The sequence below is a fragment of the Myxine glutinosa genome, chromosome 13 (assembly GCF_964187855.1).
Source record: "Myxine glutinosa chromosome 13, kmMyxGlut1.1, whole genome shotgun sequence".
Lineage (NCBI taxonomy): Eukaryota > Metazoa > Chordata > Myxini > Myxiniformes > Myxinidae > Myxine > Myxine glutinosa.
The window spans coordinates 3,532,275-3,559,282 of record NC_136273.1 but is presented as its reverse complement, the minus strand read 5'-3'; the positions used below and the strand labels follow the sequence as shown (position 1 = coordinate 3,559,282).

At 47.6% G+C, this 27,008-nt stretch overlaps 2 protein-coding genes across 4 annotated transcripts in view; one reads left to right on the top strand and one right to left on the bottom strand.

The window, feature by feature from the left end:
* The window catches only part of GPR107 (G protein-coupled receptor 107), a 55,019-nt gene extending 50,385 nt beyond the window's left edge, over positions 1-4,634 (bottom strand). For both annotated transcript variants that reach the window (XR_013621141.1, XM_068133605.2), the window contains exon 1: positions 4,439-4,634. Coding sequence is in view for 1 of the 2 variants with exons in the window: in XM_068133605.2 (XP_067989706.2) it covers positions 4,439-4,546 (108 nt within the window). In the remaining variant the exon portion in view is untranslated. The remainder of the gene's footprint in view (positions 1-4,438) is intronic.
* Positions 4,635-5,517: 883 nt separating this feature from the next.
* Positions 5,518-27,008, top strand: part of DR1 (down-regulator of transcription 1) — a 38,321-nt gene continuing 16,830 nt past the window's right edge. The window contains exons 1-2 of one of the 2 annotated variants that reach the window (XM_068133620.2): positions 5,518-5,683; positions 8,140-8,367. In XM_068133620.2, the coding sequence (XP_067989721.1) occupies positions 8,148-8,367 (220 nt within the window). In that variant the 5' untranslated portion in view covers positions 5,518-5,683; positions 8,140-8,147. The other variant, XM_068133619.2, reaches the window with a different exon arrangement.

The following is a 27,008-nucleotide window of genomic DNA, read 5'->3' as shown; positions in this document are numbered from 1 at the left end:
TGAACGAATTACCAAGTACCGTACCCGTTATGAACGAATTACCAAGTACTGTACCCCAGTTATATACGAAATACCAAGTACTGTACCCGTTATGAACGAATTACCAAGTACTGTACTGTTTTCCGGTCCGGTCGTGAGAGGACGCTGGCGTCGTTTGCTCGCCGCTTCTCTGACTGGACCATTGTCCGTGTCTTGCTTTCCTGGTGGTCGTGGCGGATTTATGGCCATTGAGTCTTCCTCTGCGCGGTCCCGGCTCTGCTCTGCTGCTCCGGGCTTCACCTGCTCGGCTCCATCGCTGTTTCCTCGGGCCCACTCCCGTTGGTTGTGTCGATTGTTTCGCCTCCTCACCCTTGGCCGCGTGCTCGCTTTGCCTTCGCTCCTGCTGGCATGGCTCTGCGGTACTCTGCCGCAAGGCTTCTCCTGCTTAAAACCCGCTCCACCCCATCATGCATCTCTGCAATCAGATCGAATGGACTCCTGCGTCGACCCAGGTACATTCACCGTGGCTCCGGTCGTAAGTTTGTTTATTTACAATCAGGTCACTCCATCCCCATCCTCTGGTCGGCTCAGCGCACTCCCACTCATCGTCCCAACACACCTGGTCACAACAACGCACAAAATCGCACCTCCTGTCTGCGAACCCTGGCCAAATCACCTGGATTCATACCCGCCGTACAAAACAACATCAAGCTCACCCTGTTCAATACCCGGTCCCTCAACAACAAATGCCTCATCCTGAACGACTACATCCTGGAAAATAAACTGGACTTTCTCTGTCTCACTGAGACCTGGCAACAACCACTGGACTACTACACGCTCAACCTCACCACACCCAATGGATATTCTTACATCAATAAACCACGCTCGGAGGGCCGAGGTGGTGGAATTGCCGTTATTCACCGACAAGACATCAAGACCAACCTCATCTCCATCTCATCTGCTCCATCATTTGAACACCTGGCTTTTAAACTCTCTGGTCACACACAGTCAGTCATGGCTGTTGTCTACCGCCCTCCCAAACCACACCCATCATTCCTGTCTGACTTCTCCTACTTTCTGACCCAGCTATGTTCCCTCTCCCCCTCAATCCTCCTCCTTGGTGATTTCAATATCCACATGGACTCCACTGACTCCACGCTAACCACTGACTTCACTGATTTACTCACCTGCTTTAACCTCACTCAACATGTCAACTTTCCTACCCATAACCGTGGTCACATTTTGGACCTTGTCTGCTCTACTGGACTAATTTTGCACCATCTCTCTGGCTCCGACCTCACTCTCTCTGACCACCTAGCCATCACTCTGACCATCAACATCCCCACCCCAGCACCAAGGCATTATCGCACTATCAACTTCCGTAAGCTAAACGCTTTTTCACCTGCCTCATTCTCATCGACCCTCTCTGAAAAAATGTCCACTTCTCCCTTCGTTGACCTCCACACCCCTTCTGACCTCACTGACTACTACAACCACACTCTCTCTTCCTGCCTTGACCAAATTGCGCCTATAAAAACCAAAACAGTTTCTTTCACCCATTCTGCTCCCTGGTTTACCCCTGAGCTCCGCCTAATGAAAACTCGTGCTCGCCAACTTGAAAGACTCCGCAATAAAACAGGTCTCACAGTTCACTCCCAGGCCTACAAGGACCACATACAACACTATAAAGATGCCCTCTCCCGCGCCCGCTCCGCCTACTACTCTCAAATTATCCACTCTGGCTCCGGAAACCCAAAAGCACTCTTCTCTACAATAAACAAACTCCTCAGCCCCCTGAACACCACCACCCAGTCATTCACAATAGACAACTGCATCTCCTTCCTTTCATTCTTCCAACGCAAAATTGAAAACATCTACAACAGCTTGACCACCGCCGCACCCGCTCCCCCTCAAACCACCTGCCCCCCCTTATCCTGCCATCCCCTGTCTCAATTCTCCCCAGTCTCCCCTACTGACCTCTCTGAACTCCTCATCGGAATGAAAACTGCCACCTGCACTCTTGACCCCATCCCCTCCAGCTTTGTCAAGGCCTCCCTTCCTGCTCTTTCTCCACTTATCATTGCAACAATAAACTCCTCCCTGTCTACAGGCATCGTCCCACCATCCCTCAAAATTGCTGCTGTTACCCCCATTCTGAAAAAACCTGGACTAAACCCTGACACCCTAAATAACTTCAGACCCATCTCCAACCTACCCTTTCTGTCAAAGGTTTTGGAACGTGCTGTTGCCACTCAACTCAAGCATCACCTCTCTGCCAATAACCTGTATGAAACATTCCAATCCGGATTCCGGTCCAACCACAGTACTGAAACTGCTCTCCTCAAAATCACCAACGACCTTCTCCTCTCCTCTGATGCTGGCAACCTCAACATTCTCATCCTCCTCGACCTCAGCGCTGCCTTTGACACCATCGATCACACCATCCTCCTCACCCGACTTGAAACCACCTTTAACATTACCGGCACTGCCCTCTCTTGGATTAAATCATACCTCTCTGACAGACGTCAGTTCATCTCCATCAATAACTGCAAATCCCCCACTGCTCCCCTCCCCCAAGGTGTCCCCCAAGGTTCAGTTCTTGGCCCCCTCCTCTTTATCCTTTACCTGTCCCCCCTCGGTCACTTAATCCGCCGTCATGGTCTCCAATTCCACTGCTTCGCCGATGACATCCAGCTTTTCATCTCCACCAAGTCCATCTCCACCGCCACCCACTCTATCCTGACAAACTGCATCACTGAAATAAAATCCTGGCTTCAAATCAACTTCCTCAAACTTAACTGTGATAAATCTGAAATAATCATCATTGGCCCAAAAACGCTCACCAAGTCCACCCATAACTTTGCCCTCAACATCGACGGTTTCCCAGTGTCCACCTCCCCTCACATCCGGAATCTTGGCATCATCTTTGACCAAACCCTCTCCTTCGACAAATACACTAAACAGATCACAAAGACAGCCTTCTTCCACCTGAAAAACATCGCCCGTCTCCGTCCATCCCTCTCCTCTGTGGCTGCAGAAACCCTCATCCACGCCTTCATCACTTCCCGTCTGGACTACTGCAATAGCCTCCTTTATGGTTCACCCTCAACAATCACCAATAAACTCCAATACATTCAGAACTCCGCTGCCCGTCTACTCACCCATTCCCGGACCCGTGACCACATCACCCCCGTCCTTTACAAGCTTCACTGGCTCCCCATCTCCCAGAGAATCCAGTACAAAATCCTCCTCTTGACCTACAAAGCCCTCCATAACCTGGCCCCATCCTACCTGGCTGACCTCCTCTCCAGACACACTCCCACCCGCAACCTCCGCTCTGCTGGTACCAACCTCCTGACCCCCCCCATCCGGACCAAATTTAGATCCTGGGGGGACAGGGCCTTCTCCATCGCTGCTCCCACCCTCTGGAACTCGCTACCTCACACCATCAGAGACTCCTCCTCACTCACCACATTCAAAACATCACTCAAGACCCACCTGTTCAACACTGCATTCAACATTTAACCCACAGCATCTAACCCCTGACTATCTCCTCTCCTTCTCCCTCCTTTGTGCTTTGAATATTTCCCTATTGATTCTTCTTTTTTTGCAATTGTCTTTATGTTTTGCTATGCGTTATGTTTTGCACTCTGTCAAAGCGTCTTTGGGCTTCCTGAAAAGCGCTATATAAAATAAATGCATTATTATTATTATTACTGTACCCCAGTTATGAACGAATTACCAAGTACTGTACCCCAGTTATGAACGAATTACCAAGTACTGTACCCGTTATGAACGATTTACCAAGTACTGTACCCCAGTTATGAACGAATTACCAAGTACTGTACCCCAGTTATATACGAAATACCAAGTACTGTACCCGTTATGAACGATTTACCAAGTACTGTACCCCAGTTATGAACGAATTACCAAGTACTGTACCCGTTATGAACGATTTACCAAGTACTGTACCCCAGTTATATACGAAATACCAAGTACTGTACCCGTTATGAACGATTTACCAAGTACTGTACCCCAGTTATGAACGATTTACCAAGTACTGTACCCGTTATGAACGATTTACCAAGTACTGTACCCGTTATGAACGAATTACCAAGTACTGTACCCGTTATGAACGATTTACCAAGTACTGTACCCGTTATGAACGAATTACCAAGTACTGTACCCGTTATGAACGAAATACCAAGTACTGTACCCGTTATGAACGATTTACCAAGTACTGTACCCCAGTTATGAACGATTTACCAAGTACTGTACCCGTTATGAACGATTTACCAAGTACTGTACCCGTTATGAACGAATTACCAAGTACTGTACCCCAATTATGAACGAATACGTGGATCTCCAACATCGACATCAATAATTAATTAATCAAGATGAGGTAAAACATGTTCCCAGAAACGACGGGACTGTGGCGCTTATTTCCGTGTGTTTGTACCTGAAGTTCCAGATGGTGGATCCTGCCTTGGGCACACAAGGATGAGCTGGTGACGAGTACGAACAGCAGTAGGAAGTTGAAGTCGCCAGTGGGCCCCAAACGCGCCATCGAAGCCGTATATCGCTCGTGACTGAAACAGTGAAACTGTCACCGCAAACGCAATGTTGGCATCTCGGTTTGCGTGATGACGTCACGCAAGGGTAAGCCGAACCACGTCTCGGCTGACACGTTTTTATCTTGTTTTTCAGTTCGGGATTTCCTATTATTTATGCATATATTATAGGAATTCGTCAGATAGGATAGTCTGCAGGTCAGATGTATGTGCCTTTCCGTATATTTATTCTTTCAGTATCTGAAACGGTTTTTCGCCGTCGTGAATCGTTCAGTAAAACAAAAAAAATATTCCTAATATTCCACACATCATTCATGAACATTTTTCCGATATGAAATGGACATTCTATCATAATTGTAATTACAAATTTCTGATGCCATCATATAAAATACCTCCGTTTTGTTTCAAGTTTAAGATAATTATCTTTAGGTATACGTCGCATATTGACGTCTCATACCTTGACGTCATCACGTTCATTTGATGATGGTATCGCGTTTCGTCTATGAAGAGGCGCTTGTGCTTGTCTGACGCTATTTCGCATCTGAGCTGAGGTCGGTTGGTTTGCGTGGCACGTAATTTGCAGATCACCTGCTGCTCAAACTTGATATTGCCTTCACTTAATTGAAAGAGGATGTTTGAGCTTTTCTTCTTTGAAGTAATCGCTCCATCCTCTAACAACGTGCAACGTCATCACGTTGGGGAATGTTTTACGTTGGTTCGGTAAAAGGTTGTTTTACGGTGGAATCACCGTTGTTTTACGGTGGAATGATTGAATGTGACTGCACAGTGAAATGTAGTAAAACGTCAAAAAGTAAATGTGATTCAAAAAGTAAACGCACAACAAATTGAACAACAGAATGACGTTTTACCACAGATATATAATCGCATAGTCAAGTGTTTTAGTCGATAATAAAAACGGCTGAAGTTCATGGAATGTTATATTATTTGATGTTTGTGTTGAGTTGATGAAGTAAATGAAGAGTAAATCGTGGATTGGGCGTTTTGAGCATTTCTACATTGACTGACTAAGGCCCTGGTGAAACAGGCTTTGCTCATTCACCGCTTGAATTGGACTTGAGATCTGTTTAAACCTTCCGGTTCATAACTTCCAGGAGTTCCTGGGGAAAAATCCGGTATGGTCTGATGGGGATTGTGCAGGGATGCGTGTACGATATTATGGGATGTAAAGCTAGGAGAATGTGGACACGGACTGGGTGTTGGAAATGCAAGTGGAGTCTGGAATGGGACGTGAGTCGTGAATGCATGAAAGGTGATTCAGTATTCATGGGTCGATAGAGATGGATTTGGGTAAAGGGATATGAGTGGATGGAATTGGAAGAGCATTTGGGAAACGGACCTGTGTGGGTAAAGTTGGATTTGGGAAACGGACATGTGTGGGTAAAGGTGGATTTGGGAAACGGACCTGTGTGGGTAAAGGTGGATTTGGGAAACGGACCTGTGTGGATGAAGGTGCATTTGGGAAACGGACCTGTGTGGGTAAAGGTGGATTTGGGAAACGGACCTGTGTGGGTAAAGGTGGATTTGGGAAACGGACATGTGTGGGTAAAGGTGGATTTGGGAAACGGACATGTGTGGGTTAAGGTAGATTTGGGAAACAAGACTTGTGTGGGTAAAGGTGCATTTGGGAAACGGACATGTGTGGGTAAAGGTGGATTTGGGAAACGGACATGTGTGGATGAAGGTGCATTTGGGAAACGGACATGTGTGGGTAAAGGTGGATTTGGGAAACAAGACTTGTGTGGGTAAAGGTGCATTTGGGAAACGGACATGTGTGGGTAAAGGTAGATTTGGGAAACGGACCTGTGTGGGTAAAGGTGGATTTGGGAAACGGACCTGTGTGGGTAAAGGTGGATTTGGGAAACGGACCTGTGTGGGTAAAGGTGGATTTGGGAAACGGACATGTGTGGGTAAAGGTGCATTTGGGAAACGGACCTGTGACTGTGTGGGTAAAGGTGGATTTGGGAAACGGACATGTGTGGGTAAAGGTAGATTTGGGAAACGGACCTGTGTGGGTAAAGGTGGATTTGGGAAACGGACCTGTGTGGATGAAGGTGCATTTGGGAAACGGACCTGTGTGGGTAAAGGTGGATTTGGGAAACGGACCTGTGTGGGTAAAGGTGGATTTGGGAAACGGACATGTGTGGGTAAAGGTGGATTTGGGAAACGGACATGTGTGGGTTAAGGTAGATTTGGGAAACAAGACTTGTGTGGGTAAAGGTGCATTTGGGAAACGGACATGTGTGGGTAAAGGTGGATTTGGGAAACGGACATGTGTGGATGAAGGTGCATTTGGGAAACGGACATGTGTGGGTAAAGGTGGATTTGGGAAACGGACCTGTGTGGGTAAAGGTGGATTTGGGAAACGGACCTGTGTGGATGAAGGTGCATTTGGGAAACGGACCTGTGTGGGTAAAGGTGGATTTGGGAAACGGACCTGTGTGGGTAAAGGTGGATTTGGGAAACGGACATGTGTGGGTAAAGGTGGATTTGGGAAACGGACATGTGTGGGTTAAGGTAGATTTGGGAAACAAGACTTGTGTGGGTAAAGGTGCATTTGGGAAACGGACATGTGTGGGTAAAGGTGGATTTGGGAAACGGACATGTGTGGATGAAGGTGCATTTGGGAAACGGACATGTGTGGGTAAAGGTGGATTTGGGAAACGGACCTGTGTGGGTAAAGGTGGATTTGGGAAACGGACCTGTGTGGGTAAAGGTGGATTTGGGAAACGGACATGTGTGGGTAAAGGTGGATTTGGGAAACGGACATGTGTGGGTAAAGGTGGATTTGGGAAACGGACATGTGTGGATGAAGGTGCATTTGGGAAACGGACATGTGTGGGTAAAGGTGGATTTGGGAAACGGACATGTGTGGGTAAAGGTGGATTTGGGAAACGGACATGTGTGGGTGAAGGTGCATTTGGGAAACGGACATGTGTGGGTGAAGGTGGATTTGGGAAACGGACATGTGTGGGTAAAGGTGGATTTGGGAAACGGACATGTGTGGATGAAGGTGCATTTGGGAAACGGACATGTGTGGGTAAAGGTGGATTTGGGAAACGGACATGTGTGGGTAAAGGTGGATTTGGGAAACGGACATGTGTGGGTGAAGGTGCATTTGGGAAACGGACCTGTGTGGGTAAAGGTGCATTTGGGAAACGGACATGTGTGGGTAAAGGTGGATTTGGGAAACGGACATGTGTGGGTAAAGGTGGATTTGGGAAACAAGACTTGTGTGGGTAAAGGTGCATTTGGGAAACGGACATGTGTGGGTAAAGGTGCATTTCGGAAACGGACCTGTGTGGGTGAAGGTGCATTTGGGAAACAAGACTTGTGTGGGTAAAGGTGGATTTGGGAAACGTACATGTGTGGGTAAAGGTGCATTTGGGAAACAAGACTTGTGTAGGTAGAGGTGGATTTGGGAAACAGTCCTTTGTCGTTGGATTTTTGGTGGACAGAATGCTTTCGATTCACTTTTCCACAATTGTCTTCTTAATCAAAATCGTCTTTTCTTGATCAGCACTTCCTATATCTATCATAAAAGTACTTGAAATGTTTATTCTGCTCCCAGGGCTTTCCATGGCTTCGACAAGTGGACCGGATGATGAGCTGACCATCCCAAGAGCAGCCATCAATAAGCTCATCAAGGAGTTGCTGCCAAGCGTCCGTGTTGCCAATGACGCCCGTGAACTCATCGTCAACTGTTGCACGGAGTTCATCCATTTGGTGTCCAGTGAGGCCAATGATATTTGCAACAAGTCAGAGAAAAAAACCATTTCCCCAGAGCACGTCATCAAGGGTAATGGATGAATTGACTCGAGGGGATTGGATGAATTGACTCGATGGGATTGGATGTATTGACTCGAGGGGATTGGATGAATTGACTCGAGGGGATTGGATGAATTGACTCGAGGGGATTGGATGAATTGACTCGAGGGGATTGGATGAATTGACTCGAGGGGATTGGATGTATTGACTCGAGGGGATTGGATGTATTGACTCGAGGGGATTGGATGTATTGACTCGAGGGGATTGGATGTATTGACTCGAGGGGATTGGATGTATTGACTCGAGGGGATTGGATGTATTGACTCGAGGGGATTGGATGTATTGACTCGAGGGGATTGGATGAATTGACTCGAGGGGATTGGATGAATTGACTCGAGGGGACTGGATGAATTGACTCGAGGGGACTGGATGAATTGACTCGAGGGGACTGGATGAATTGACTCGAGGGGACTGGATGAATTGACTCGAGGGGACTGGATGAATTGACTCGAGGGGATTGGATGAATTGACTCGAGGGGATTGGATGAATTGACTCGAGGGGATTGGATGAATTGACTCGAGGGGATTGGATGAATTGACTCGAGGGGATTGGATGTATTGACTCGAGGGGATTGGATGTATTGACTCGAGGGGATTGGATGAATTGACTCGAGGGGATTGGATGAATTGACTCGAGGGGACTGGATGAATTGACTCGAGGGGATTGGATGAATTGACTCGAGGGGATTGGATGAATTGACTCGAGGGGATTGGATGAATTGACTCGAGGGGACTGGATGTATTGACTCGAGGGGATTGGATGAATTGACTCGAGGGGATTGGATGAATTGACTCGAGGGGACTGGATGAATTGACTCGAGGGGATTGGATGAATTGACTCGAGGGGACTGGATGAATTGACTCGAGGGGATTGGATGAATTGACTCGAGGGGACTGGATGAATTGACTCGAGGGGACTGGATGAATTGACTCGAGGGGACTGGATGAATTGACTCGAGGGGACTGGATGAATTGACTCGAGGGGACTGGATGAATTGACTCGAGGGGACTGGATGAATTGACTCGAGGGGACTGGATGAATTGACTCGAGGGGACTGGATGAATTGACTCGAGGGGACTGGATGAATTGACTCGAGGGGATTGGATGAATTGACTCGAGGGGATTGGATGAATTGACTCGATGGGATTGGATGAATTGACTCGAGGGGATTGGATGAATTGACTCGAGGGGATTGGATGAATTGACTCGAGGGGATTGGATGAATTGACTCGAGGGGATTGGATGAATTGACTCGAGGGGATTGGATGAATTGACTCGAGGGGATTGGATGTATTGACTCGAGGGGATTGGATGTATTGACTCGAGGGGATTGGATGTATTGACTCGAGGGGATTGGATGTATTGACTCGAGGGGATTGGATGTATTGACTCGAGGGGATTGGATGTATTGACTCGAGGGGATTGGATGTATTGACTCGAGGGGATTGGATGAATTGACTCGAGGGGACTGGATGAATTGACTCGAGGGGACTGGATGAATTGACTCGAGGGGACTGGATGAATTGACTCGAGGGGACTGGATGAATTGACTCGAGGGGACTGGATGAATTGACTCGAGGGGACTGGATGAATTGACTCGAGGGGACTGGATGAATTGACTCGAGGGGACTGGATGAATTGACTCGAGGGGACTGGATGAATTGACTCGAGGGGACTGGATGAATTGACTCGAGGGGACTGGATGAATTGACTCGAGGGGACTGGATGAATTGACTCGAGGGGACTGGATGAATTGACTCGAGGGGACTGGATGAATTGACTCGAGGGGACTGGATGAATTGACTCGAGGGGACTGGATGAATTGACTCGAGGGGATTGGATGAATTGACTCGAGGGGATTGGATGAATTGACTCGAGGGGATTGGATGAATTGACTCGAGGGGATTGGATGAATTGACTCGAGGGGATTGGATGAATTGACTCGAGGGGATTGGATGAATTGACTCGAGGGGATTGGATGAATTGACTCGAGGGGATTGGATGAATTGACTCGAGGGGGCTGGATGAATTGACTCGAGGGGGCTGGATGAATTGACTCGAGGGGATTGGATGAATTGACTCGAGGGGATTGGATGAATTGACTCGAGGGGATTGGATGAATTGACTCGAGGGGGCTGGATGAATTGACTCGAGGGGATTGGATGAATTGACTCGAGGGGATTGGATGAATTGACTCGAGGGGATTGGATGAATTGACTCGAGGGGATTGGATGAATTGACTCGAGGGGATTGGATGAATTGACTCGAGGGGATTGGATGAATTGACTCGAGGGGATTGGATGAATTGACTCGAGGGGATTGCATGAATTGACTCGAGGGGATTGCATGAATTGACTCGAGGGGATTGGATGAATTGACTCGAGGGGATTGGATGAATTGACTCGAGGGGATTGGATGAATTGACTCGAGGGGATTGGATGAATTGACTCGAGGGGATTGGATGAATTGACTCGAGGGGATTGGATGAATTGACTCGAGGGGATTGGATGAATTGACTCGAGGGGATTGGATGAATTGACTCGAGGGGATTGGATGAATTGACTCGAGGGGATTGGATGAATTGACTCGAGGGGATTGGATGAATTGACTCGAGGGGATTGGATGAATTGACTCGAGGGGATTGGATGAATTGACTCGAGGGGACTGGATGAATTGACTCGAGGGGAATGGATGAATTGACTCGAGGGGAATGGATGTATTGACTCGAGGGGACTGGATGTATTGACTCGAGGGGACTGGATGAATTGACTCGAGGGGACTGGATGAATTGACTCGAGGGGACTGGATGAATTGACTCGAGGGGACTGGATGAATTGACTCGAGGGGACTGGATGAATTGACTCGAGGGGACTGGATGAATTGACTCGAGGGGACTGGATGAATTGACTCGAGGGGACTGGATGAATTGACTCGAGGGGACTGGATGAATTGACTCGAGGGGACTGGATGAATTGACTCGAGGGGACTGGATGAATTGACTCGAGGGGACTGGATGAATTGACTCGAGGGGACTGGATGAATTGACTCGAGGGGACTGGATGAATTGACTCGAGGGGACTGGATGAATTGACTCGAGGGGACTGGATGAATTGACTCGAGGGGACTGGATGAATTGACTCGAGGGGACTGGATGAATTGACTCGAGGGGACTGGATGAATTGACTCGAGGGGACTGGATGAATTGACTCGAGGGGACTGGATGAATTGACTCGAGGGGACTGGATGAATTGACTCGAGGGGACTGGATGAATTGACTCGAGGGGACTGGATGAATTGACTCGAGGGGACTGGATGAATTGACTCGAGGGGACTGGATGAATTGACTCGAGGGGACTGGATGAATTGACTCGAGGGGACTGGATGAATTGACTCGAGGGGACTGGATGAATTGACTCGAGGGGACTGGATGAATTGACTCGAGGGGACTGGATGAATTGACTCGAGGGGACTGGATGAATTGACTCGAGGGGACTGGATGAATTGACTCGAGGGGACTGGATGAATTGACTCGAGGGGACTGGATGAATTGACTCGAGGGGACTGGATGAATTGACTCGAGGGGACTGGATGAATTGACTCGAGGGGACTGGATGAATTGACTCGAGGGGACTGGATGAATTGACTCGAGGGGACTGGATGAATTGACTCGAGGGGACTGGATGAATTGACTCGAGGGGACTGGATGAATTGACTCGAGGGGACTGGATGAATTGACTCGAGGGGACTGGATGAATTGACTCGAGGGGACTGGATGAATTGACTCGAGGGGACTGGATGAATTGACTCGAGGGGACTGGATGAATTGACTCGAGGGGACTGGATGAATTGACTCGAGGGGACTGGATGAATTGACTCGAGGGGACTGGATGAATTGACTCGAGGGGACTGGATGAATTGACTCGAGGGGACTGGATGAATTGACTCGAGGGGATTGGATGAATTGACTCGAGGGGATTGGATGAATTGACTCGAGGGGATTGGATGAATTGACTCGAGGGGACTGGATGAATTGACTCGAGGGGACTGGATGAATTGACTCGAGGGGACTGGATGTATTGACTCGAGGGGACTGGATGAATTGACTCGAGGGGACTGGATGAATTGACTCGAGGGGACTGGATGAATTGACTCGAGGGGACTGGATGAATTGACTCGAGGGGACTGGATGAATTGACTCGAGGGGACTGGATGAATTGACTCGAGGGGACTGGATGAATTGACTCGAGGGGACTGGATGAATTGACTCGAGGGGACTGGATGAATTGACTCGAGGGGACTGGATGAATTGACTCGAGGGGACTGGATGAATTGACTCGAGGGGACTGGATGAATTGACTCGAGGGGACTGGATGAATTGACTCGAGGGGACTGGATGAATTGACTCGAGCGGACTGGATGAATTGACTCGAGGGGACTGGATGAATTGACTCGAGGGGACTGGATGAATTGACTCGAGGGGACTGGATGAATTGACTCGAGGGGACTGGATGAATTGACTCGAGGGGACTGGATGAATTGACTCGAGGGGACTGGATGAATTGACTCGAGGGGACTGGATGAATTGACTCGAGGGGACTGGATGAATTGACTCGAGGGGACTGGATGAATTGACTCGAGGGGACTGGATGAATTGACTCGAGGGGACTGGATGAATTGACTCGAGGGGACTGGATGAATTGACTCGAGGGGACTGGATGAATTGACTCGAGGGGACTGGATGAATTGACTCGAGGGGACTGGATGAATTGACTCGAGGGGACTGGATGAATTGACTCGAGGGGACTGGATGAATTGACTCGAGGGGACTGGATGAATTGACTCGAGGGGACTGGATGAATTGACTCGAGGGGACTGGATGAATTGACTCGAGGGGACTGGATGAATTGACTCGAGGGGACTGGATGAATTGACTCGAGGGGACTGGATGAATTGACTCGAGGGGACTGGATGAATTGACTCGAGGGGACTGGATGAATTGACTCGAGGGGACTGGATGAATTGACTCGAGGGGACTGGATGAATTGACTCGAGGGGACTGGATGAATTGACTCGAGGGGACTGGATGAATTGACTCGAGGGGACTGGATGAATTGACTCGAGGGGACTGGATGAATTGACTCGAGGGGACTGGATGAATTGACTCGAGGGGACTGGATGAATTGACTCGAGGGGACTGGATGAATTGACTCGAGGGGACTGGATGAATTGACTCGAGGGGACTGGATGAATTGACTCGAGGGGACTGGATGAATTGACTCGAGGGGACTGGATGAATTGACTCGAGGGGACTGGATGAATTGACTCGAGGGGACTGGATGAATTGACTCGAGGGGACTGGATGAATTGACTCGAGGGGACTGGATGAATTGACTCGAGGGGACTGGATGAATTGACTCGAGGGGACTGGATGAATTGACTCGAGGGGACTGGATGAATTGACTCGAGGGGACTGGATGAATTGACTCGAGGGGACTGGATGAATTGACTCGAGGGGACTGGATGAATTGACTCGAGGGGACTGGATGAATTGACTCGAGGGGACTGGATGAATTGACTCGAGGGGACTGGATGAATTGACTCGAGGGGACTGGATGAATTGACTCGAGGGGACTGGATGAATTGACTCGAGGGGACTGGATGAATTGACTCGAGGGGACTGGATGAATTGACTCGAGGGGACTGGATGAATTGACTCGAGGGGACTGGATGAATTGACTCGAGGGGACTGGATGAATTGACTCGAGGGGACTGGATGAATTGACTCGAGGGGACTGGATGAATTGACTCGAGGGGACTGGATGAATTGACTCGAGGGGACTGGATGAATTGACTCGAGGGGACTGGATGAATTGACTCGAGGGGACTGGATGAATTGACTCGAGGGGACTGGATGAATTGACTCGAGGGGACTGGATGAATTGACTCGAGGGGATTGGATGAATTGACTCGAGGGGATTGGATGAATTGACTCGAGGGGATTGGATGAATTGACTCGAGGGGATTGGATGAATTGACTCGAGGGGATTGGATGAATTGACTCGAGGGGATTGGATGAATTGACTCGAGGGGATTGGATGAATTGACTCGAGGGGATTGGATGAATTGACTCGAGGGGATTGGATGAATTGACTCGAGGGGATTGGATGAATTGACTCGAGGGGATTGGATGAATTGACTCGAGGGGATTGGATGAATTGACTCGAGGGGATTGGATGAATTGACTCGAGGGGATTGGATGAATTGACTCGAGGGGATTGGATGAATTGACTCGAGGGGATTGGATGAATTGACTCGAGGGGATTGGATGAATTGACTCGAGGGGATTGGATGAATTGACTCGAGGGGATTGGATGAATTGACTCGAGGGGATTGGATGAATTGACTCGAGGGGATTGGATGAATTGACTCGAGGGGATTGGATGAATTGACTCGAGGGGATTGGATGAATTGACTCGAGGGGATTGGATGAATTGACTCGATGGGATTGGATGAATTGACCATGGGATTGGATGAATTGACCATGGGATTGGATGAATTGACTCCATGGGATTGGATGAATTGACTCCATGGGATTGGATGAATTGACTCCATGGGATTGGATGAATTGAATCCATGGGATTGGATGAATTGACTCCATGGGATTGGATGAATTGACTCCATGGGATTGGATGAATTGAATCCATGGGATTGGATGAATTGACTCCATGGGATTGGATGAATTGACTCCATGGGATTGGATGAATTGACTCCATGGGATTGGATGAATTGAATTGACTCCATGGGATTGGATGAATTGACTCGGTGGGATTGGCTGGTTGCACGTTTTGGGGTCGGTTAGTGATTTTGCAAGTTTATAATGGGATTGGCTGAATTGACTAGATGGGATTGGCTAAATTGACTCGATGGGATTGGCTAAATTGACTCGATGGGATTGGCTGGTTGCACGTTTTGGGTTCGGTTAGCGATTTTGTAAGCTTATATCTAAGAAGTGATATTGCGGAATGATATTGCGTTATCCTGACCTGATTAGTTACTCGGTAGTATGTAGGAGTTTTCTCCATAATTTACAGAATCCGCTCGGGGCCATAATTTTATTACGTCTGAAAAATGGCACCATCTTTACCTCATCTCTCCATACCCATAATCCCCATTTGTTTTTTCTTCATTCCCTCTTTTCAGTCCTATTCGTTTTATTTCAACTTTCTCGTGGATTGACATTCCCATATATGATTGTTTTCGTAAGGCTGTACAACAACAACAACATGCATTTTAAGGCCATTTTCCCTGCTGGAGCGGGGGTTAGCCTTGCGGTCCCTATGACGATCTTCTCCATTTTGCCCTACTTTCTGCATCCGTCCCTGCCAACCCCCCCGCCCGCACCTCCTCCTCCACACCTCCTCCTCCACCGTCCCCAGCCAAGTCCCTCTCGGTCTTCCCCGTCCTCCACCCCCCTCCACACTCACCTCCATCACTCTTCTCAACCAGCCACCCCCATTCCCCCTCAACACACGACCAAACCATCCCAACCCGTTCCTCTCCACAGCACCAATCACAGGCTCCACTCCCACCATCCCTCGCAACCCATCATTTGTCTTCCTCTCTCTCAACGATACTCCGCACATCCACCAAACCACCCACACCTCCACTCTTTCCAGCCTTCGTTGCTGCTCCACGTTCACTACCCATGTCTCACCCCCACAAATCATAACACCTCTCACACATGCAGCACACCCCCCCCCCCCAGCCCCAACGACACTCCCCTCCCCATCAGCACGCCACCCAGTTCCCGAAACTTCTTCTATGCACATCTCACTCCCACAACCGCCGCCGAGTCTGATCCACCCTCTCCATTCAGCATGTCTCCGAGGTAGCAAAATGCCTTCACACCCTCCAGCCCCACGCCGCCTCCAAGATCCAACCCAACACCCCCTCCATCCGCAGCTCCCTCCGTGCACACCCCACACTTGAATGTAGCTGCCACACTGGCCAATGACCCCGCCAGACCACCACATCCCCGATTAACCCACCCAGCGCACATTGTTCATTGAATGGAGTTCATTTCGTAAGGCTGTAAAAGTACAATTTTTGAAAGATACACACAAACTAATGCAGCAATCCATCCGCTCTCATGTTGCCTTCAGCAGCTGCTTTTATTTGCAAATTGTGATCTTTTTGCCTCACAAAAAGGGAGTGATGGATGGTTGTAAAAAAAATTAATATCTCATATCTGATAAAGGAAATACGAGTGAACAAATATCTTACCTGGTGCTATCAATTCTGGTAGAACATGCGTGATTTTAGAATTTAAAACAATTTGAACTCAGTACGTCTTCAAACCGCATCGCTTCACAGGTGAAGATGCCAACCTGCTCGATTCTGGCTCATCGTATACAGTTGCCATGACTTCCTTCTTTCACGAGGCTTTGAAAGTACCAGTTTATTGAGCGCTTTCGCATCTTTACTGACATCGAGCATGCCGCCCAACATTTATACCAACATCACCTTGCAAATCAAGCATTCACACTTCCTGCTTTGTTGGATGGTTTATTAAAAGGCAGATTATGCACACATTTCAGCTAATGGGCAGGTGATGTTTATGGTGACAAGCACAGATTGCAACTAAAGAGCAGGTGATGTTTATGGTGACTCACACAGATTGCAACTAAAGAGCAGGTGATGTTTATGGTGACTCACACATATTACAACTAAATAGCAGGTGATGTTTATGGTGAATCTCACAGATTGCAACTAAAGAGCAGGTGATGTTTATGGTGACTCGCACAGATTGCAACGAAAGAGCAGGTGATGTTTATGGTGACTCACACACATTGCAACGAAAGAGCAGGTGATGTTTATGGTGACTTGCACAGATTGCAACTAATGGGCAGCTGATGTGTATGGTGACTCGCACATATTACAACTTAAGAGCAGGTGATGTTTATGGTGACTTGCACAGATTGCAACTAATGGGCAGGTGATGTTTATGGTGACTTGCACAGATTGCAAGGAAAGAGCAGGTGATGTTTATGGTGAATCACACAGATTGCAACTAAAGAGCAGGTGATGTTTATGGTGACTCGCACAGATTGCAACTAAAGAGCAGACCGGTGATGTTTATGGTGATTCACACACATTGCAACTAAAGAGCAGGTGATGTTTATGGTGACATGCACAGATTGCAACTAAAGAGCAGGTGATGTTTATGGTGACTTGCACAGATTGCAAAGAGCAAGTGATGTTTATGGTGACTCGCACAGATTGCAACTAAAGAGCACGTGATGTTTATGGTGATTTGCACAGATTGCAACTAAAGAGCACGTGATGTTTATGGTGACTTGCACAGATTGCAACTAAAGAGCACGTGATGTTTATGGTGATTTGCACAGATTGCAACTAAAGAGCATGTGGTGTTTATGGTGACTTGCACAGATTGCAACTAAAGAGCAGGTGATGTCTATGGTGACTCGCACAGATTGCAACTAATGGGCAGGTGATGTTTATGGTGACATGCACAGATTGCAAGGAAAGAGCAGGTGATGTTTATGGTGACTAGGACAGATTGCAACTAAAGAGCAGGTGATGTTTATGGTGACTCGCACAGATTGCAACTAAAGAGCAAGTGATGTTTATGGTGACTCGCACAGATTGCAACTAAAGAGCAGACCGGTGATGTTAATGGTGACTCACACAGATTGCAACTGAAGAGCAGGTGATGTTTATGGTGACATGCACAGATTGCAACGAAAGAGCAGGTGATGTTTATGGTGACATGCACAGATTGCAACTAAAGAGCAGGTGATGTTTATGGTGACATGCACAGATTGCAACTAAAGAGCAGGTGATGTTTATGGTGACATGCACAGATTGCAACTAAAGAGCAGGTGATGTTTATGGTGACATGCACAGATTGCAACTAAAGAGCAGGTGATGTTTATGGTGACATGCACAGATTGCAACTAAAGAGCAGGTGATGTTTATGGTGACTTGCACACATTGCAACTAAAGGGTAGGTGATGTTTCTGGTGACTTCCACAGATTGCAACGAAAGGGCAGGTGATGTTTCTGGTGACTCACACATTGCAACTAAAGGGCAGGTTATGTTTCTGGTGACTCTCACACATTGCAACTAAAGAGCAGGTGATGTTTATGGTGAATCGCACAGATTGCAACTAAAGGGTAGGTGATGTTTATGGTGACATGCACAGATTGCAACTGAAGGGCAGGTGATGTTTATGGTGAATCGCACAGATTGCAACTAAAGGGTAGGTGATGTTTATGGTGAATCGCACAGATTGCAACTAAAGGGCAGGTGATGTTTCTGGTGCCTTCCACAGATTGCAACTAAAGAGCAGGTGATGTTTATGGTGAATCGCACAGATTGCAACTAAAGGGCAGGTGATGTTTCTGGTGACTCTCACACATTGCAACTAAAGAGCAGGTGATGTTTATGGTGAATCGCACAGATTGCAACTAAAGGGTAGGTGATGTTTATGGTGAATCGCACAGATTGCAACTATAGAGCAGGTGATGTGTATGGTGACTCGCACAGATTGCAACTAAAGAGCAGGTGATGTTTATGGTGACTCGCACAGATTGCAACTAAAGGGTAGGTGATGTTTATGGTGACTTGCACAGATTGCAACTGAAGGGCAGGTGATGATTTTGGTGACTTGCACAGATTGCAACTGAAGGGCAGGTGATGATTATGGTGACTCACACAGCTTGCAACTAAAGAGCAGGTGATGTTTATGGTGACTCGCACAGATTGCAACTAAAGGGTAGGTGATGTTTATGGTGACTTGCACAGATTGCAACTAAAGGGTAGGTGATGTTTCTGGTGACTTGCACAGATTGCAACTAAAGAGCAGGTGATGATTATGGTGACTCGCACAGATTGCAACTAAAGGGTAGGTGATGTTTATGGTGACTTGCACAGATTGCAACTAAAGAGCAGGTGATGATTATGGTGAATCGCACACATTGCAATCATAATTACCCCTAGCACCGAAGGTGGGCGGAGTTTATGTTTTCGCCCCTGTCTGTTTGTTTGTCTGTGAGCAGGACATCTCAAATAGTTATGGACAGATTCAGACGAAACTTGATGGACAGGTTTGGTGTGTGCTGAGGACGAATTGATTGGATTTTGGTTAAGATCTTGATCCAGATATGAGAAATTAAAAAAAAAATTAAAAGTGTTTCTTCACCATTAAGAGATGGGGCCAAAAACTATATACAATACATTTTTGCACAATAACTCAAAGTTATGGATGGATTTGGAAGAAACTTCCTGTTCGTGGTTTTTTTTATGTGGTGAAGAAATCTGAGCTCCTCGTTTCCACCTGGTAAAGCTGAGTTTTCTTCCGGATTTTTTTTTTTTTTTTTTGGATACTGAATCGAGGCTCGTGAAAGAGCTAACATTTACTTCACAAACAAATCAACCAGACAAACAAAATAAATAAAAAGAGGGAGCGGAAGACAAGATGGGGAGAGAAGGGGAAGCACACAAACACAACATTTGAGAACAGGGAGATGTGTGGGAGGGAGAGGGCTTGGGGGGAGGAGGCGTGGGAAGGGGGGGGGGGGGTGGGAGAAGTATAAAACACAAGGACACCAAGAACTTCCAGGACAGAAGTTGGTATTTCAAAAAAGTGGAATTGGGGTGAAATTAGCGGGGGTAGAAAAGATCAAGGTTTTGGATGGGGGAAGATAAGAGATGGTGGTGAACAGCTGTTTTAAAGACCTGGAGGGTGGAATGGGATTGAAGAGAGTGAGGGAGTTTGTTCCAGAGGCGGGAGAAAAGAGGAATGAAGGTGAGCAGAGAGTCTTGATTTTGGCAGTTTAACCATAAGAGGGTTGCAGGCAGATCTTGTGCGACCTGTAGGAATATTTGTGGGACAGAGCCCAGAGAGAGCTGGGCGGGCATGTTCCCCCTTTCTGCATCTCTCCTCAACTCAACCTCTCAATGCTTTTCCCTCAAGACACTCCCTAAATTAGAGATTCATAACCGCCGGTCCACGGAAGGAGAGCTGCCGGTCCGTGGAGTAAGGCCAGAAAAAATAAAATAAATGAATATATACATAAATATATGCATATATATTTTAAAACTGCCACTCAAAAGCTAGCGACGTCCGACGAATCTATATATAATGGAGCAAGTGTATATATGAATCATGTACTCCAGGGATGGATCCAGGATTTTTTGAAAGGGAGGGGGGGTCTAGAAATGAGAGGAGCAGGGTACATACTCTGCACCTAGATGCTGCAAGCATGAAGCCACAATGGCGTAGGGTTCAGCTGACACCTCTTGATTAATGTGACACCACTTGCTCACAATCCTTTTGTAATTTACTCCAAAACAAAACCTGTTTATTGTGGAAATGAAATTGTAGTACGTATCTGAATTAATTCAGGAACTCCAAGGATGGATTGTTCACGAATATTCATGAGTCGTCGAACTTGTGCAGCAACGTAAACAGTTCCCCTTCATACCGTGTATGTTTGTGAATATACGGAGAGCAGTGTAGTTACATTTTCCATTTCCATCCGTCGTCATAGTCCGTCATTTGAATCACGACACGAGAGACCAAAGTGCAGCCAATAAATAGTGCAAAGTATTTGGATGGCAAACTTTTAAACTGGAATGTTTCAGATGTCCAACTTTTGGATCAAGCATGAGTTACCAACTCGTAAAATGATGGTGCAGTCATGTTTTTATTCTCGCGAATGGTGGAACAGGATGAAACGCCCGAGGTTTCAGCTGATGGGCTTCTTAGTTTCCACGGCGTCCAGCTTGTTTTTTCTGAATTTGCTGTAAAGCTAAAACTTCGGCATTAGGAGCCTTTGTTTGAGTCTAATGATGCTGCAGTACAGTTGTGTAGCAACGAACACACTGCTTGTTTGCAGTATGTGGCTCTGTGCTTTTCATAGACTGCAACTAAAAAGCTGGAAGGAGCTATTTTAACTGTAATATGTCATTTCCCAACTGAAAAAAAATCCTTGTAAGCTGTCTAATGGATGACTAAATAGAGTGGATGTATGGCAGGCACCCAATTTGTCAACACACTTGCAGTAAGTATAGATGTGACACAAGGGTTCATGGTCGTCCTTTCAGTGATGAGGCATTATTTTATGACTTGGCATTTAATATGGAATATTTCTTTTTTCTTGACTTGGGTTTACTTTCTTAACTCAGTATATCAATCTGGTGAGTTTCCTTTACACTTTGGTGATTTATTTGTTAAAAGAACCATGTCACTGATTGTCTGTCGCAGCAAGAAGTCAACAACAGGATTATATCACAGGTGGCGTGGCAAAATGTACGGATAGGTGGATTTGATGATTGGCTTCACAGTCGGGTATACAAGGGTTGTTGCGTTCTGCATTAGTGGAAAACAACTGCTGCACGTCTCCAAAAGTTATTGCCACTTCCTCTGGAGATGGTCCGTCAACTCGACAATGCTGTTTGTCATGGAGTGGTGGCTTTACGAAAAATACGGCATGAAACAGCGTGCTATTGCTCGGCAGTATGGCATCACTCAAGGTCAGGTATCAAAGATCCTGAAATGAAATGCTCAGAGGGGTGTCCCTACTCAAATACCGAGGCCAGGACGTCCCCGCAGAACCACAAGGAGGGATGATCGCCAGCTGCACCGGTTAGTCCGCAATGGCCGTACCAAGTCAGCTAATCGGCTTGGGGCTGAGTGGCAGCAACTGACAAATGTGCCTGTATCCATAAGGCTAGTCAACCAACGACTGGTTCAAGCAGGCTATCGTGCCAGGCGTCCCCTGAGAAAGCCACGCCTGACCAGACAACACCGCCGATTGCAGTGGGCCAGAGAGCACCGTCAATGGCAGCCAGGACACTGAAATCATGTGATCTTCAGTGACGAGTCTAGATTTCTGGTCTATCGTCAAGATGGCCACGTCCGAGTGGGCAGACAAGTGCATGAAGCCTACAACAAAGATTGTATAGTGCCAAGAGTCCAAGCTGGAGGTGGTGGGGTGACCGTTTGGGCTGCTTTTCATGCAGGGGGCAAAACTGAACTGGTTGTCATGAATGGAAACCTGGACCAGTTCAAGTACAGGGCCATTCTGGAAGAAACATTGCTTCCATTTGCTCGTGCAGCCTTTCGAGGAAACTTTGTCTTCCAAGATGACAATGCACGGCCTCATCATGCTCGCATGATCCAACACTTTCTTTCTGACCGTGGTGTAGAGCATATGGAGTGGCCTGCCATGTCCCCGGATATTAATCCGATAGAGAACTTGTGGGCAGAATTAACGCGTCAAATCGACCACTTGGACCAGCAGCCGACCTCTGTGCGTGAATTGCAGCAGACTATTGTCACTGCATGGCAAGAGATTCCTGTCCAAACCTTGTTAAATCTCGTGAACAGCATGCCTCAACGTGTACATGCTCTCCTGAATGCTCGTGGGGGTTACACGAAGTACTGAACTGTAATTTTACTGTCCGTAATCCCAGTCATAATTTAGCTTTTGTTTTTGTTAAAAAAATTTTTGGCTAATGTGCAAAATAAAGAGATACTTCTGGAAAACGTACAGAAGTTTAACACAGTACTGTCCATGAATTGAGTTCGATATTAGTTTACATCACTTTCAAGGATCAATTTATTTGTTTCGAAATGTCAAATGTGGTTTTTGTTTCTTTTAAAGGTCACATTAACAAAATCTGGAATAATTTCAACATAATTCCAATGAACTTTTGGTTCTAAGACATCTTGAAAAGTAAGTTCATCCCCACAAAAAAAAATTCCATATTAAATGCCAAGTCTGTATATATATATTGTTGCGGATCTCCCGAAGCCCGTTCCACGTTACAAAGGGGGTATTAAACCCCTTTTCCCCCCCTGGGTCTTCGTGTCCACGAGGCCGAATCGCCACTTCCGCAGCAAGCGTGAAAAAGGGTATCGGGTTGACGCCGCACGTACTTTTAACCCACGCTGCCACGAAAGCGGGAACCGGACCTCGCATGAGCCACGCTTAATCGAGTATGCCCGAGCGGTATGCGTATCACGTAACTTGTGCCATTACTTTTATGGAACCCGATTCGAGCGGTTCTATTCGTACCATGCGAGGCCAATTAATGGAAGGGGCGGGAACGGTTAAATAAGAGGAATAACACAATTTATTACACAATGTACAATGATTCACAGAGACACAGAGCAGAAACGTAACAATGTTTAACTTATCCCCAGGCACAGGGCCCACTTACGCACACGGGGAGAAGAAGAGAAGAAGTTCGCGCGCCAAACGCGCTTTGCCATCGGTCGCTCCGGGGCAGCTTGCCTGGCGTGGCTCTGGCGGTCACGGCACGTATGCAGGAGAAGGCAGGCAGGCAGGAGATCGCGTGTCTGTGGCCCGGCACGGGTCGTCTTTTCGAGCGCGGTTAATACAGCGCAGAGCGCAGGGCACGGGGCACAGGGCAAGTTCGTGTACAATCTCGATAACCGGCAATGCAATTGACTCGTTCTCTTGCGCGTTCTCTCTCTCTGACTCAATCAATGCCTCGACCCGAACTCCACCTCACTCTCACAGGGGCTCCGACTCAACTGACTCAACTCGATTCTCACTCAACTCGAACTCAACTTGAACTGAGGTGGGGGGCTCGGAGCAGGGTTTTATTAGCCCCGCCCCGGCCCTACCCGAATGTTCCAGGCTCCGCCTCCCGTTGCCGTGATTAGCCACTCCCCTCGAGCTCTGATTGGCGGCTCACGCTTACCGGCCACTCCCTCCTGCAGCGCCTCCCTTTGGCCTCGCCAGACTTGTTCAGGCCTGCCACGTGGCATGCTAGCGCCAAAAGACCGCCCTACTCATGGGCCTGCTCAATGCAAAACTAACACAGGAAAGGACTACGCTTACATTCACTAAGAAATAACTGAACTATCGCGAGGCTACATGTTGTGGTGCGTCTACCTACGAGGGGGATTATCCTTTATTCCAAAACCACAACAATATATATATATATATATTGTTGCGGATATGAGGCCTGTATTTTTTTGATTGTGTTGTATTGTGGTAAATTGGTGATTATTGTTTATTCTGCGCCCCCCTGCCTCCGGAGCTGTGTAAAGGTGAAAGGGCATCCCATAATTAGTCCACAAGCATACACGTCAGCCAAGTAATAGAATACCCCTGTTGATAGTTATCTCTTATTCTGTGTTTTAGGGTAAGGCTGTGTCTCCCATTAATTGAAGTACTCCATTGCACCAGTGAAAGAGAATAGATCCCCTTTCATTCCCATCCACAAAATCCCCATTTCCTTCACATCCCCTTTCGTCATTGCCGAGCCTCGATTGCCAATTACCTCCCCTCCAAAACCACCATTGAACAAGCGCTCGGGTCGGAGAAGAAAGGCGTGCCCGCCCGTCGTCATCAAGGGCGGAGCCAGAGGGTCGCATGACCAACCAGGGCCGAGGTGAGCACACCGATGGGCGTGTCCTGAAGGCCGGCGGCTTGATCACTAGAGGCGCTATAAAGGCGCGCGCGCAAGTTGGTCGTCAGTGGAGAGTCGTGAAGAGTCAGTCAGTGGAGTCGGTGGTCAGTTGGTTGCGTTGGTTGCGGTGAGGAGTCGGTGGTGGTGGTCAGTTGGTTGCGTTGGTTGCGGTGAGGAGTCGGTGGTAAAGAGTGAGTGGACCAAGAAAGAGTTGAGGGTTGGACCAGACGAGTCGGACAAGGCCTGGCAAAGCACGCGACGTCCACAGCAGCCACAACAGCAGCTTGGGGGCCTGAACGGCGGTTTGAGCAAGGCCGTGAAGGAACGGCGGCGGCTAAACGCGCAAGTTGTGCTGCAGGACCCCCTTGGACCTTCCTCTCCCTCCAGCCATCCACCTCCTGCCATTCCATCCTTCTTGTGTACGTGAGTTTGTTCTGTTTGTTCTGTCCTGGGTTAATTAAGCTTGTATAAGTTAATAATTGCACTGTGTCACCTGCGTCTTATGTGTTGTAAATAAACTTGATTGCTCCTTTTTGCTTGTGTGTGTATAATAAATCTGTTCTTCCTCCGTACTCTGTCTTCTTCTCTTTTTCCTTCTCTTTCGGTCGCTTTAGAGGTTTCCCAATTGAATATCTGTGGTGCGATCTGGTCAACGTCGGGTGGAATCGGGCCAATTGGGGATCCTGTAACGGTCGCGGTTGGACCATCCGCTCGGCCCATCATAACATCTAAACCGCGATCCGTAACAATATATATATATATATATATATATATATATATATATATATATATATATATATATATATATATATATATACACACACACACACACACACACACACACACACACACACACACACACACACACACACACACACACACACACACACACACACGCACACACACACACACGCACACACACACACACAAGTTCAAAACACACCTGGTCACAAGTGTGCCACACTGACCGGGTCCTCAGTCGAGGTCCTCAGCATCATCTTGTTTCGGCCCTTCAACCTCGTTACGGTCAGCTAAGGTGGGCCAGCAGGGGCACATACACATCCACATGCAGCAACTGCACCTGGATGCGTACATACCCCCACCCCCAGCCAGTGCGAACAACAACAACAACACCTCCACATCCAGAATCCACAGCACCAAACAAACATGGTGGAACACTCAAACACCCACCTTTATACCCTTCACCACTCACCAACAAAACACACCAGATCATTCATACACACGCATACACACACATACAACACCAACCAACCACCTACCCTTACATCATACACCACTCAACACACACTCATGCAAAAATTAATTCATGCAAAAACACACACCCTCACCCACTCACTCATATACACAAAATAAGAAATAATAATGGAAACAAAAAACAAACAAACAAACAAACAAAAAAAAAACCAGACAACCAACCTACACCGTTCGACGTGCCTCCATAAACATCCTCCATATCCAAAATGAGCCTTTCAAGGCAACCCGAGTCACCTTATCACACATCCTCCTTCTTTCTGTCCCACACACTCCCAGCCTAGCAAGAAATGCAGAAAAGGAATTGCCAATATACCCTCTACACCCCACCTCAAATGGCTGACATGAAACTCGCCAACCCTTCTCCTGGCACTCTGCCTCCAGCTCACTGTACTTTCCTTTCTTCCTCTCGTGCACCTCCTCCATGTTCTCTTCCCAAGGTACCGACAACTCCCCTAAGATGACCTGTCTTGTTGCACTTGACCAAATGACAGTCAGGCCGCAACCTTGTCACACAGATCTCCTCTGGGAATACCAATTGTGGCTTTAGGTCTTCCACCACCTGCCAATCACAAGCATCTGACAGCCCTCTTGCTTGCCACCTCCTCCTCTTTCCACCTCTTACCACTTGGCCCTCTTTGACAAACCACACCTCTCCCCCATCAGTCTCCTTCTCCACTCTTCTCTCTCACGATCTCAGCACCTCTTGTTGCACCATCTGCACCATCACCGCCAGCACCTGATCTGTCGCCACCTGTATCTTCCTGCTGCCAATGCTACTGAGCATTATATATACTAGGGCGTGCCCGCACGTACGTGCTTGCCCGTACGTGCGTGCAAAAAAACATGCGTGCAAACAACAACA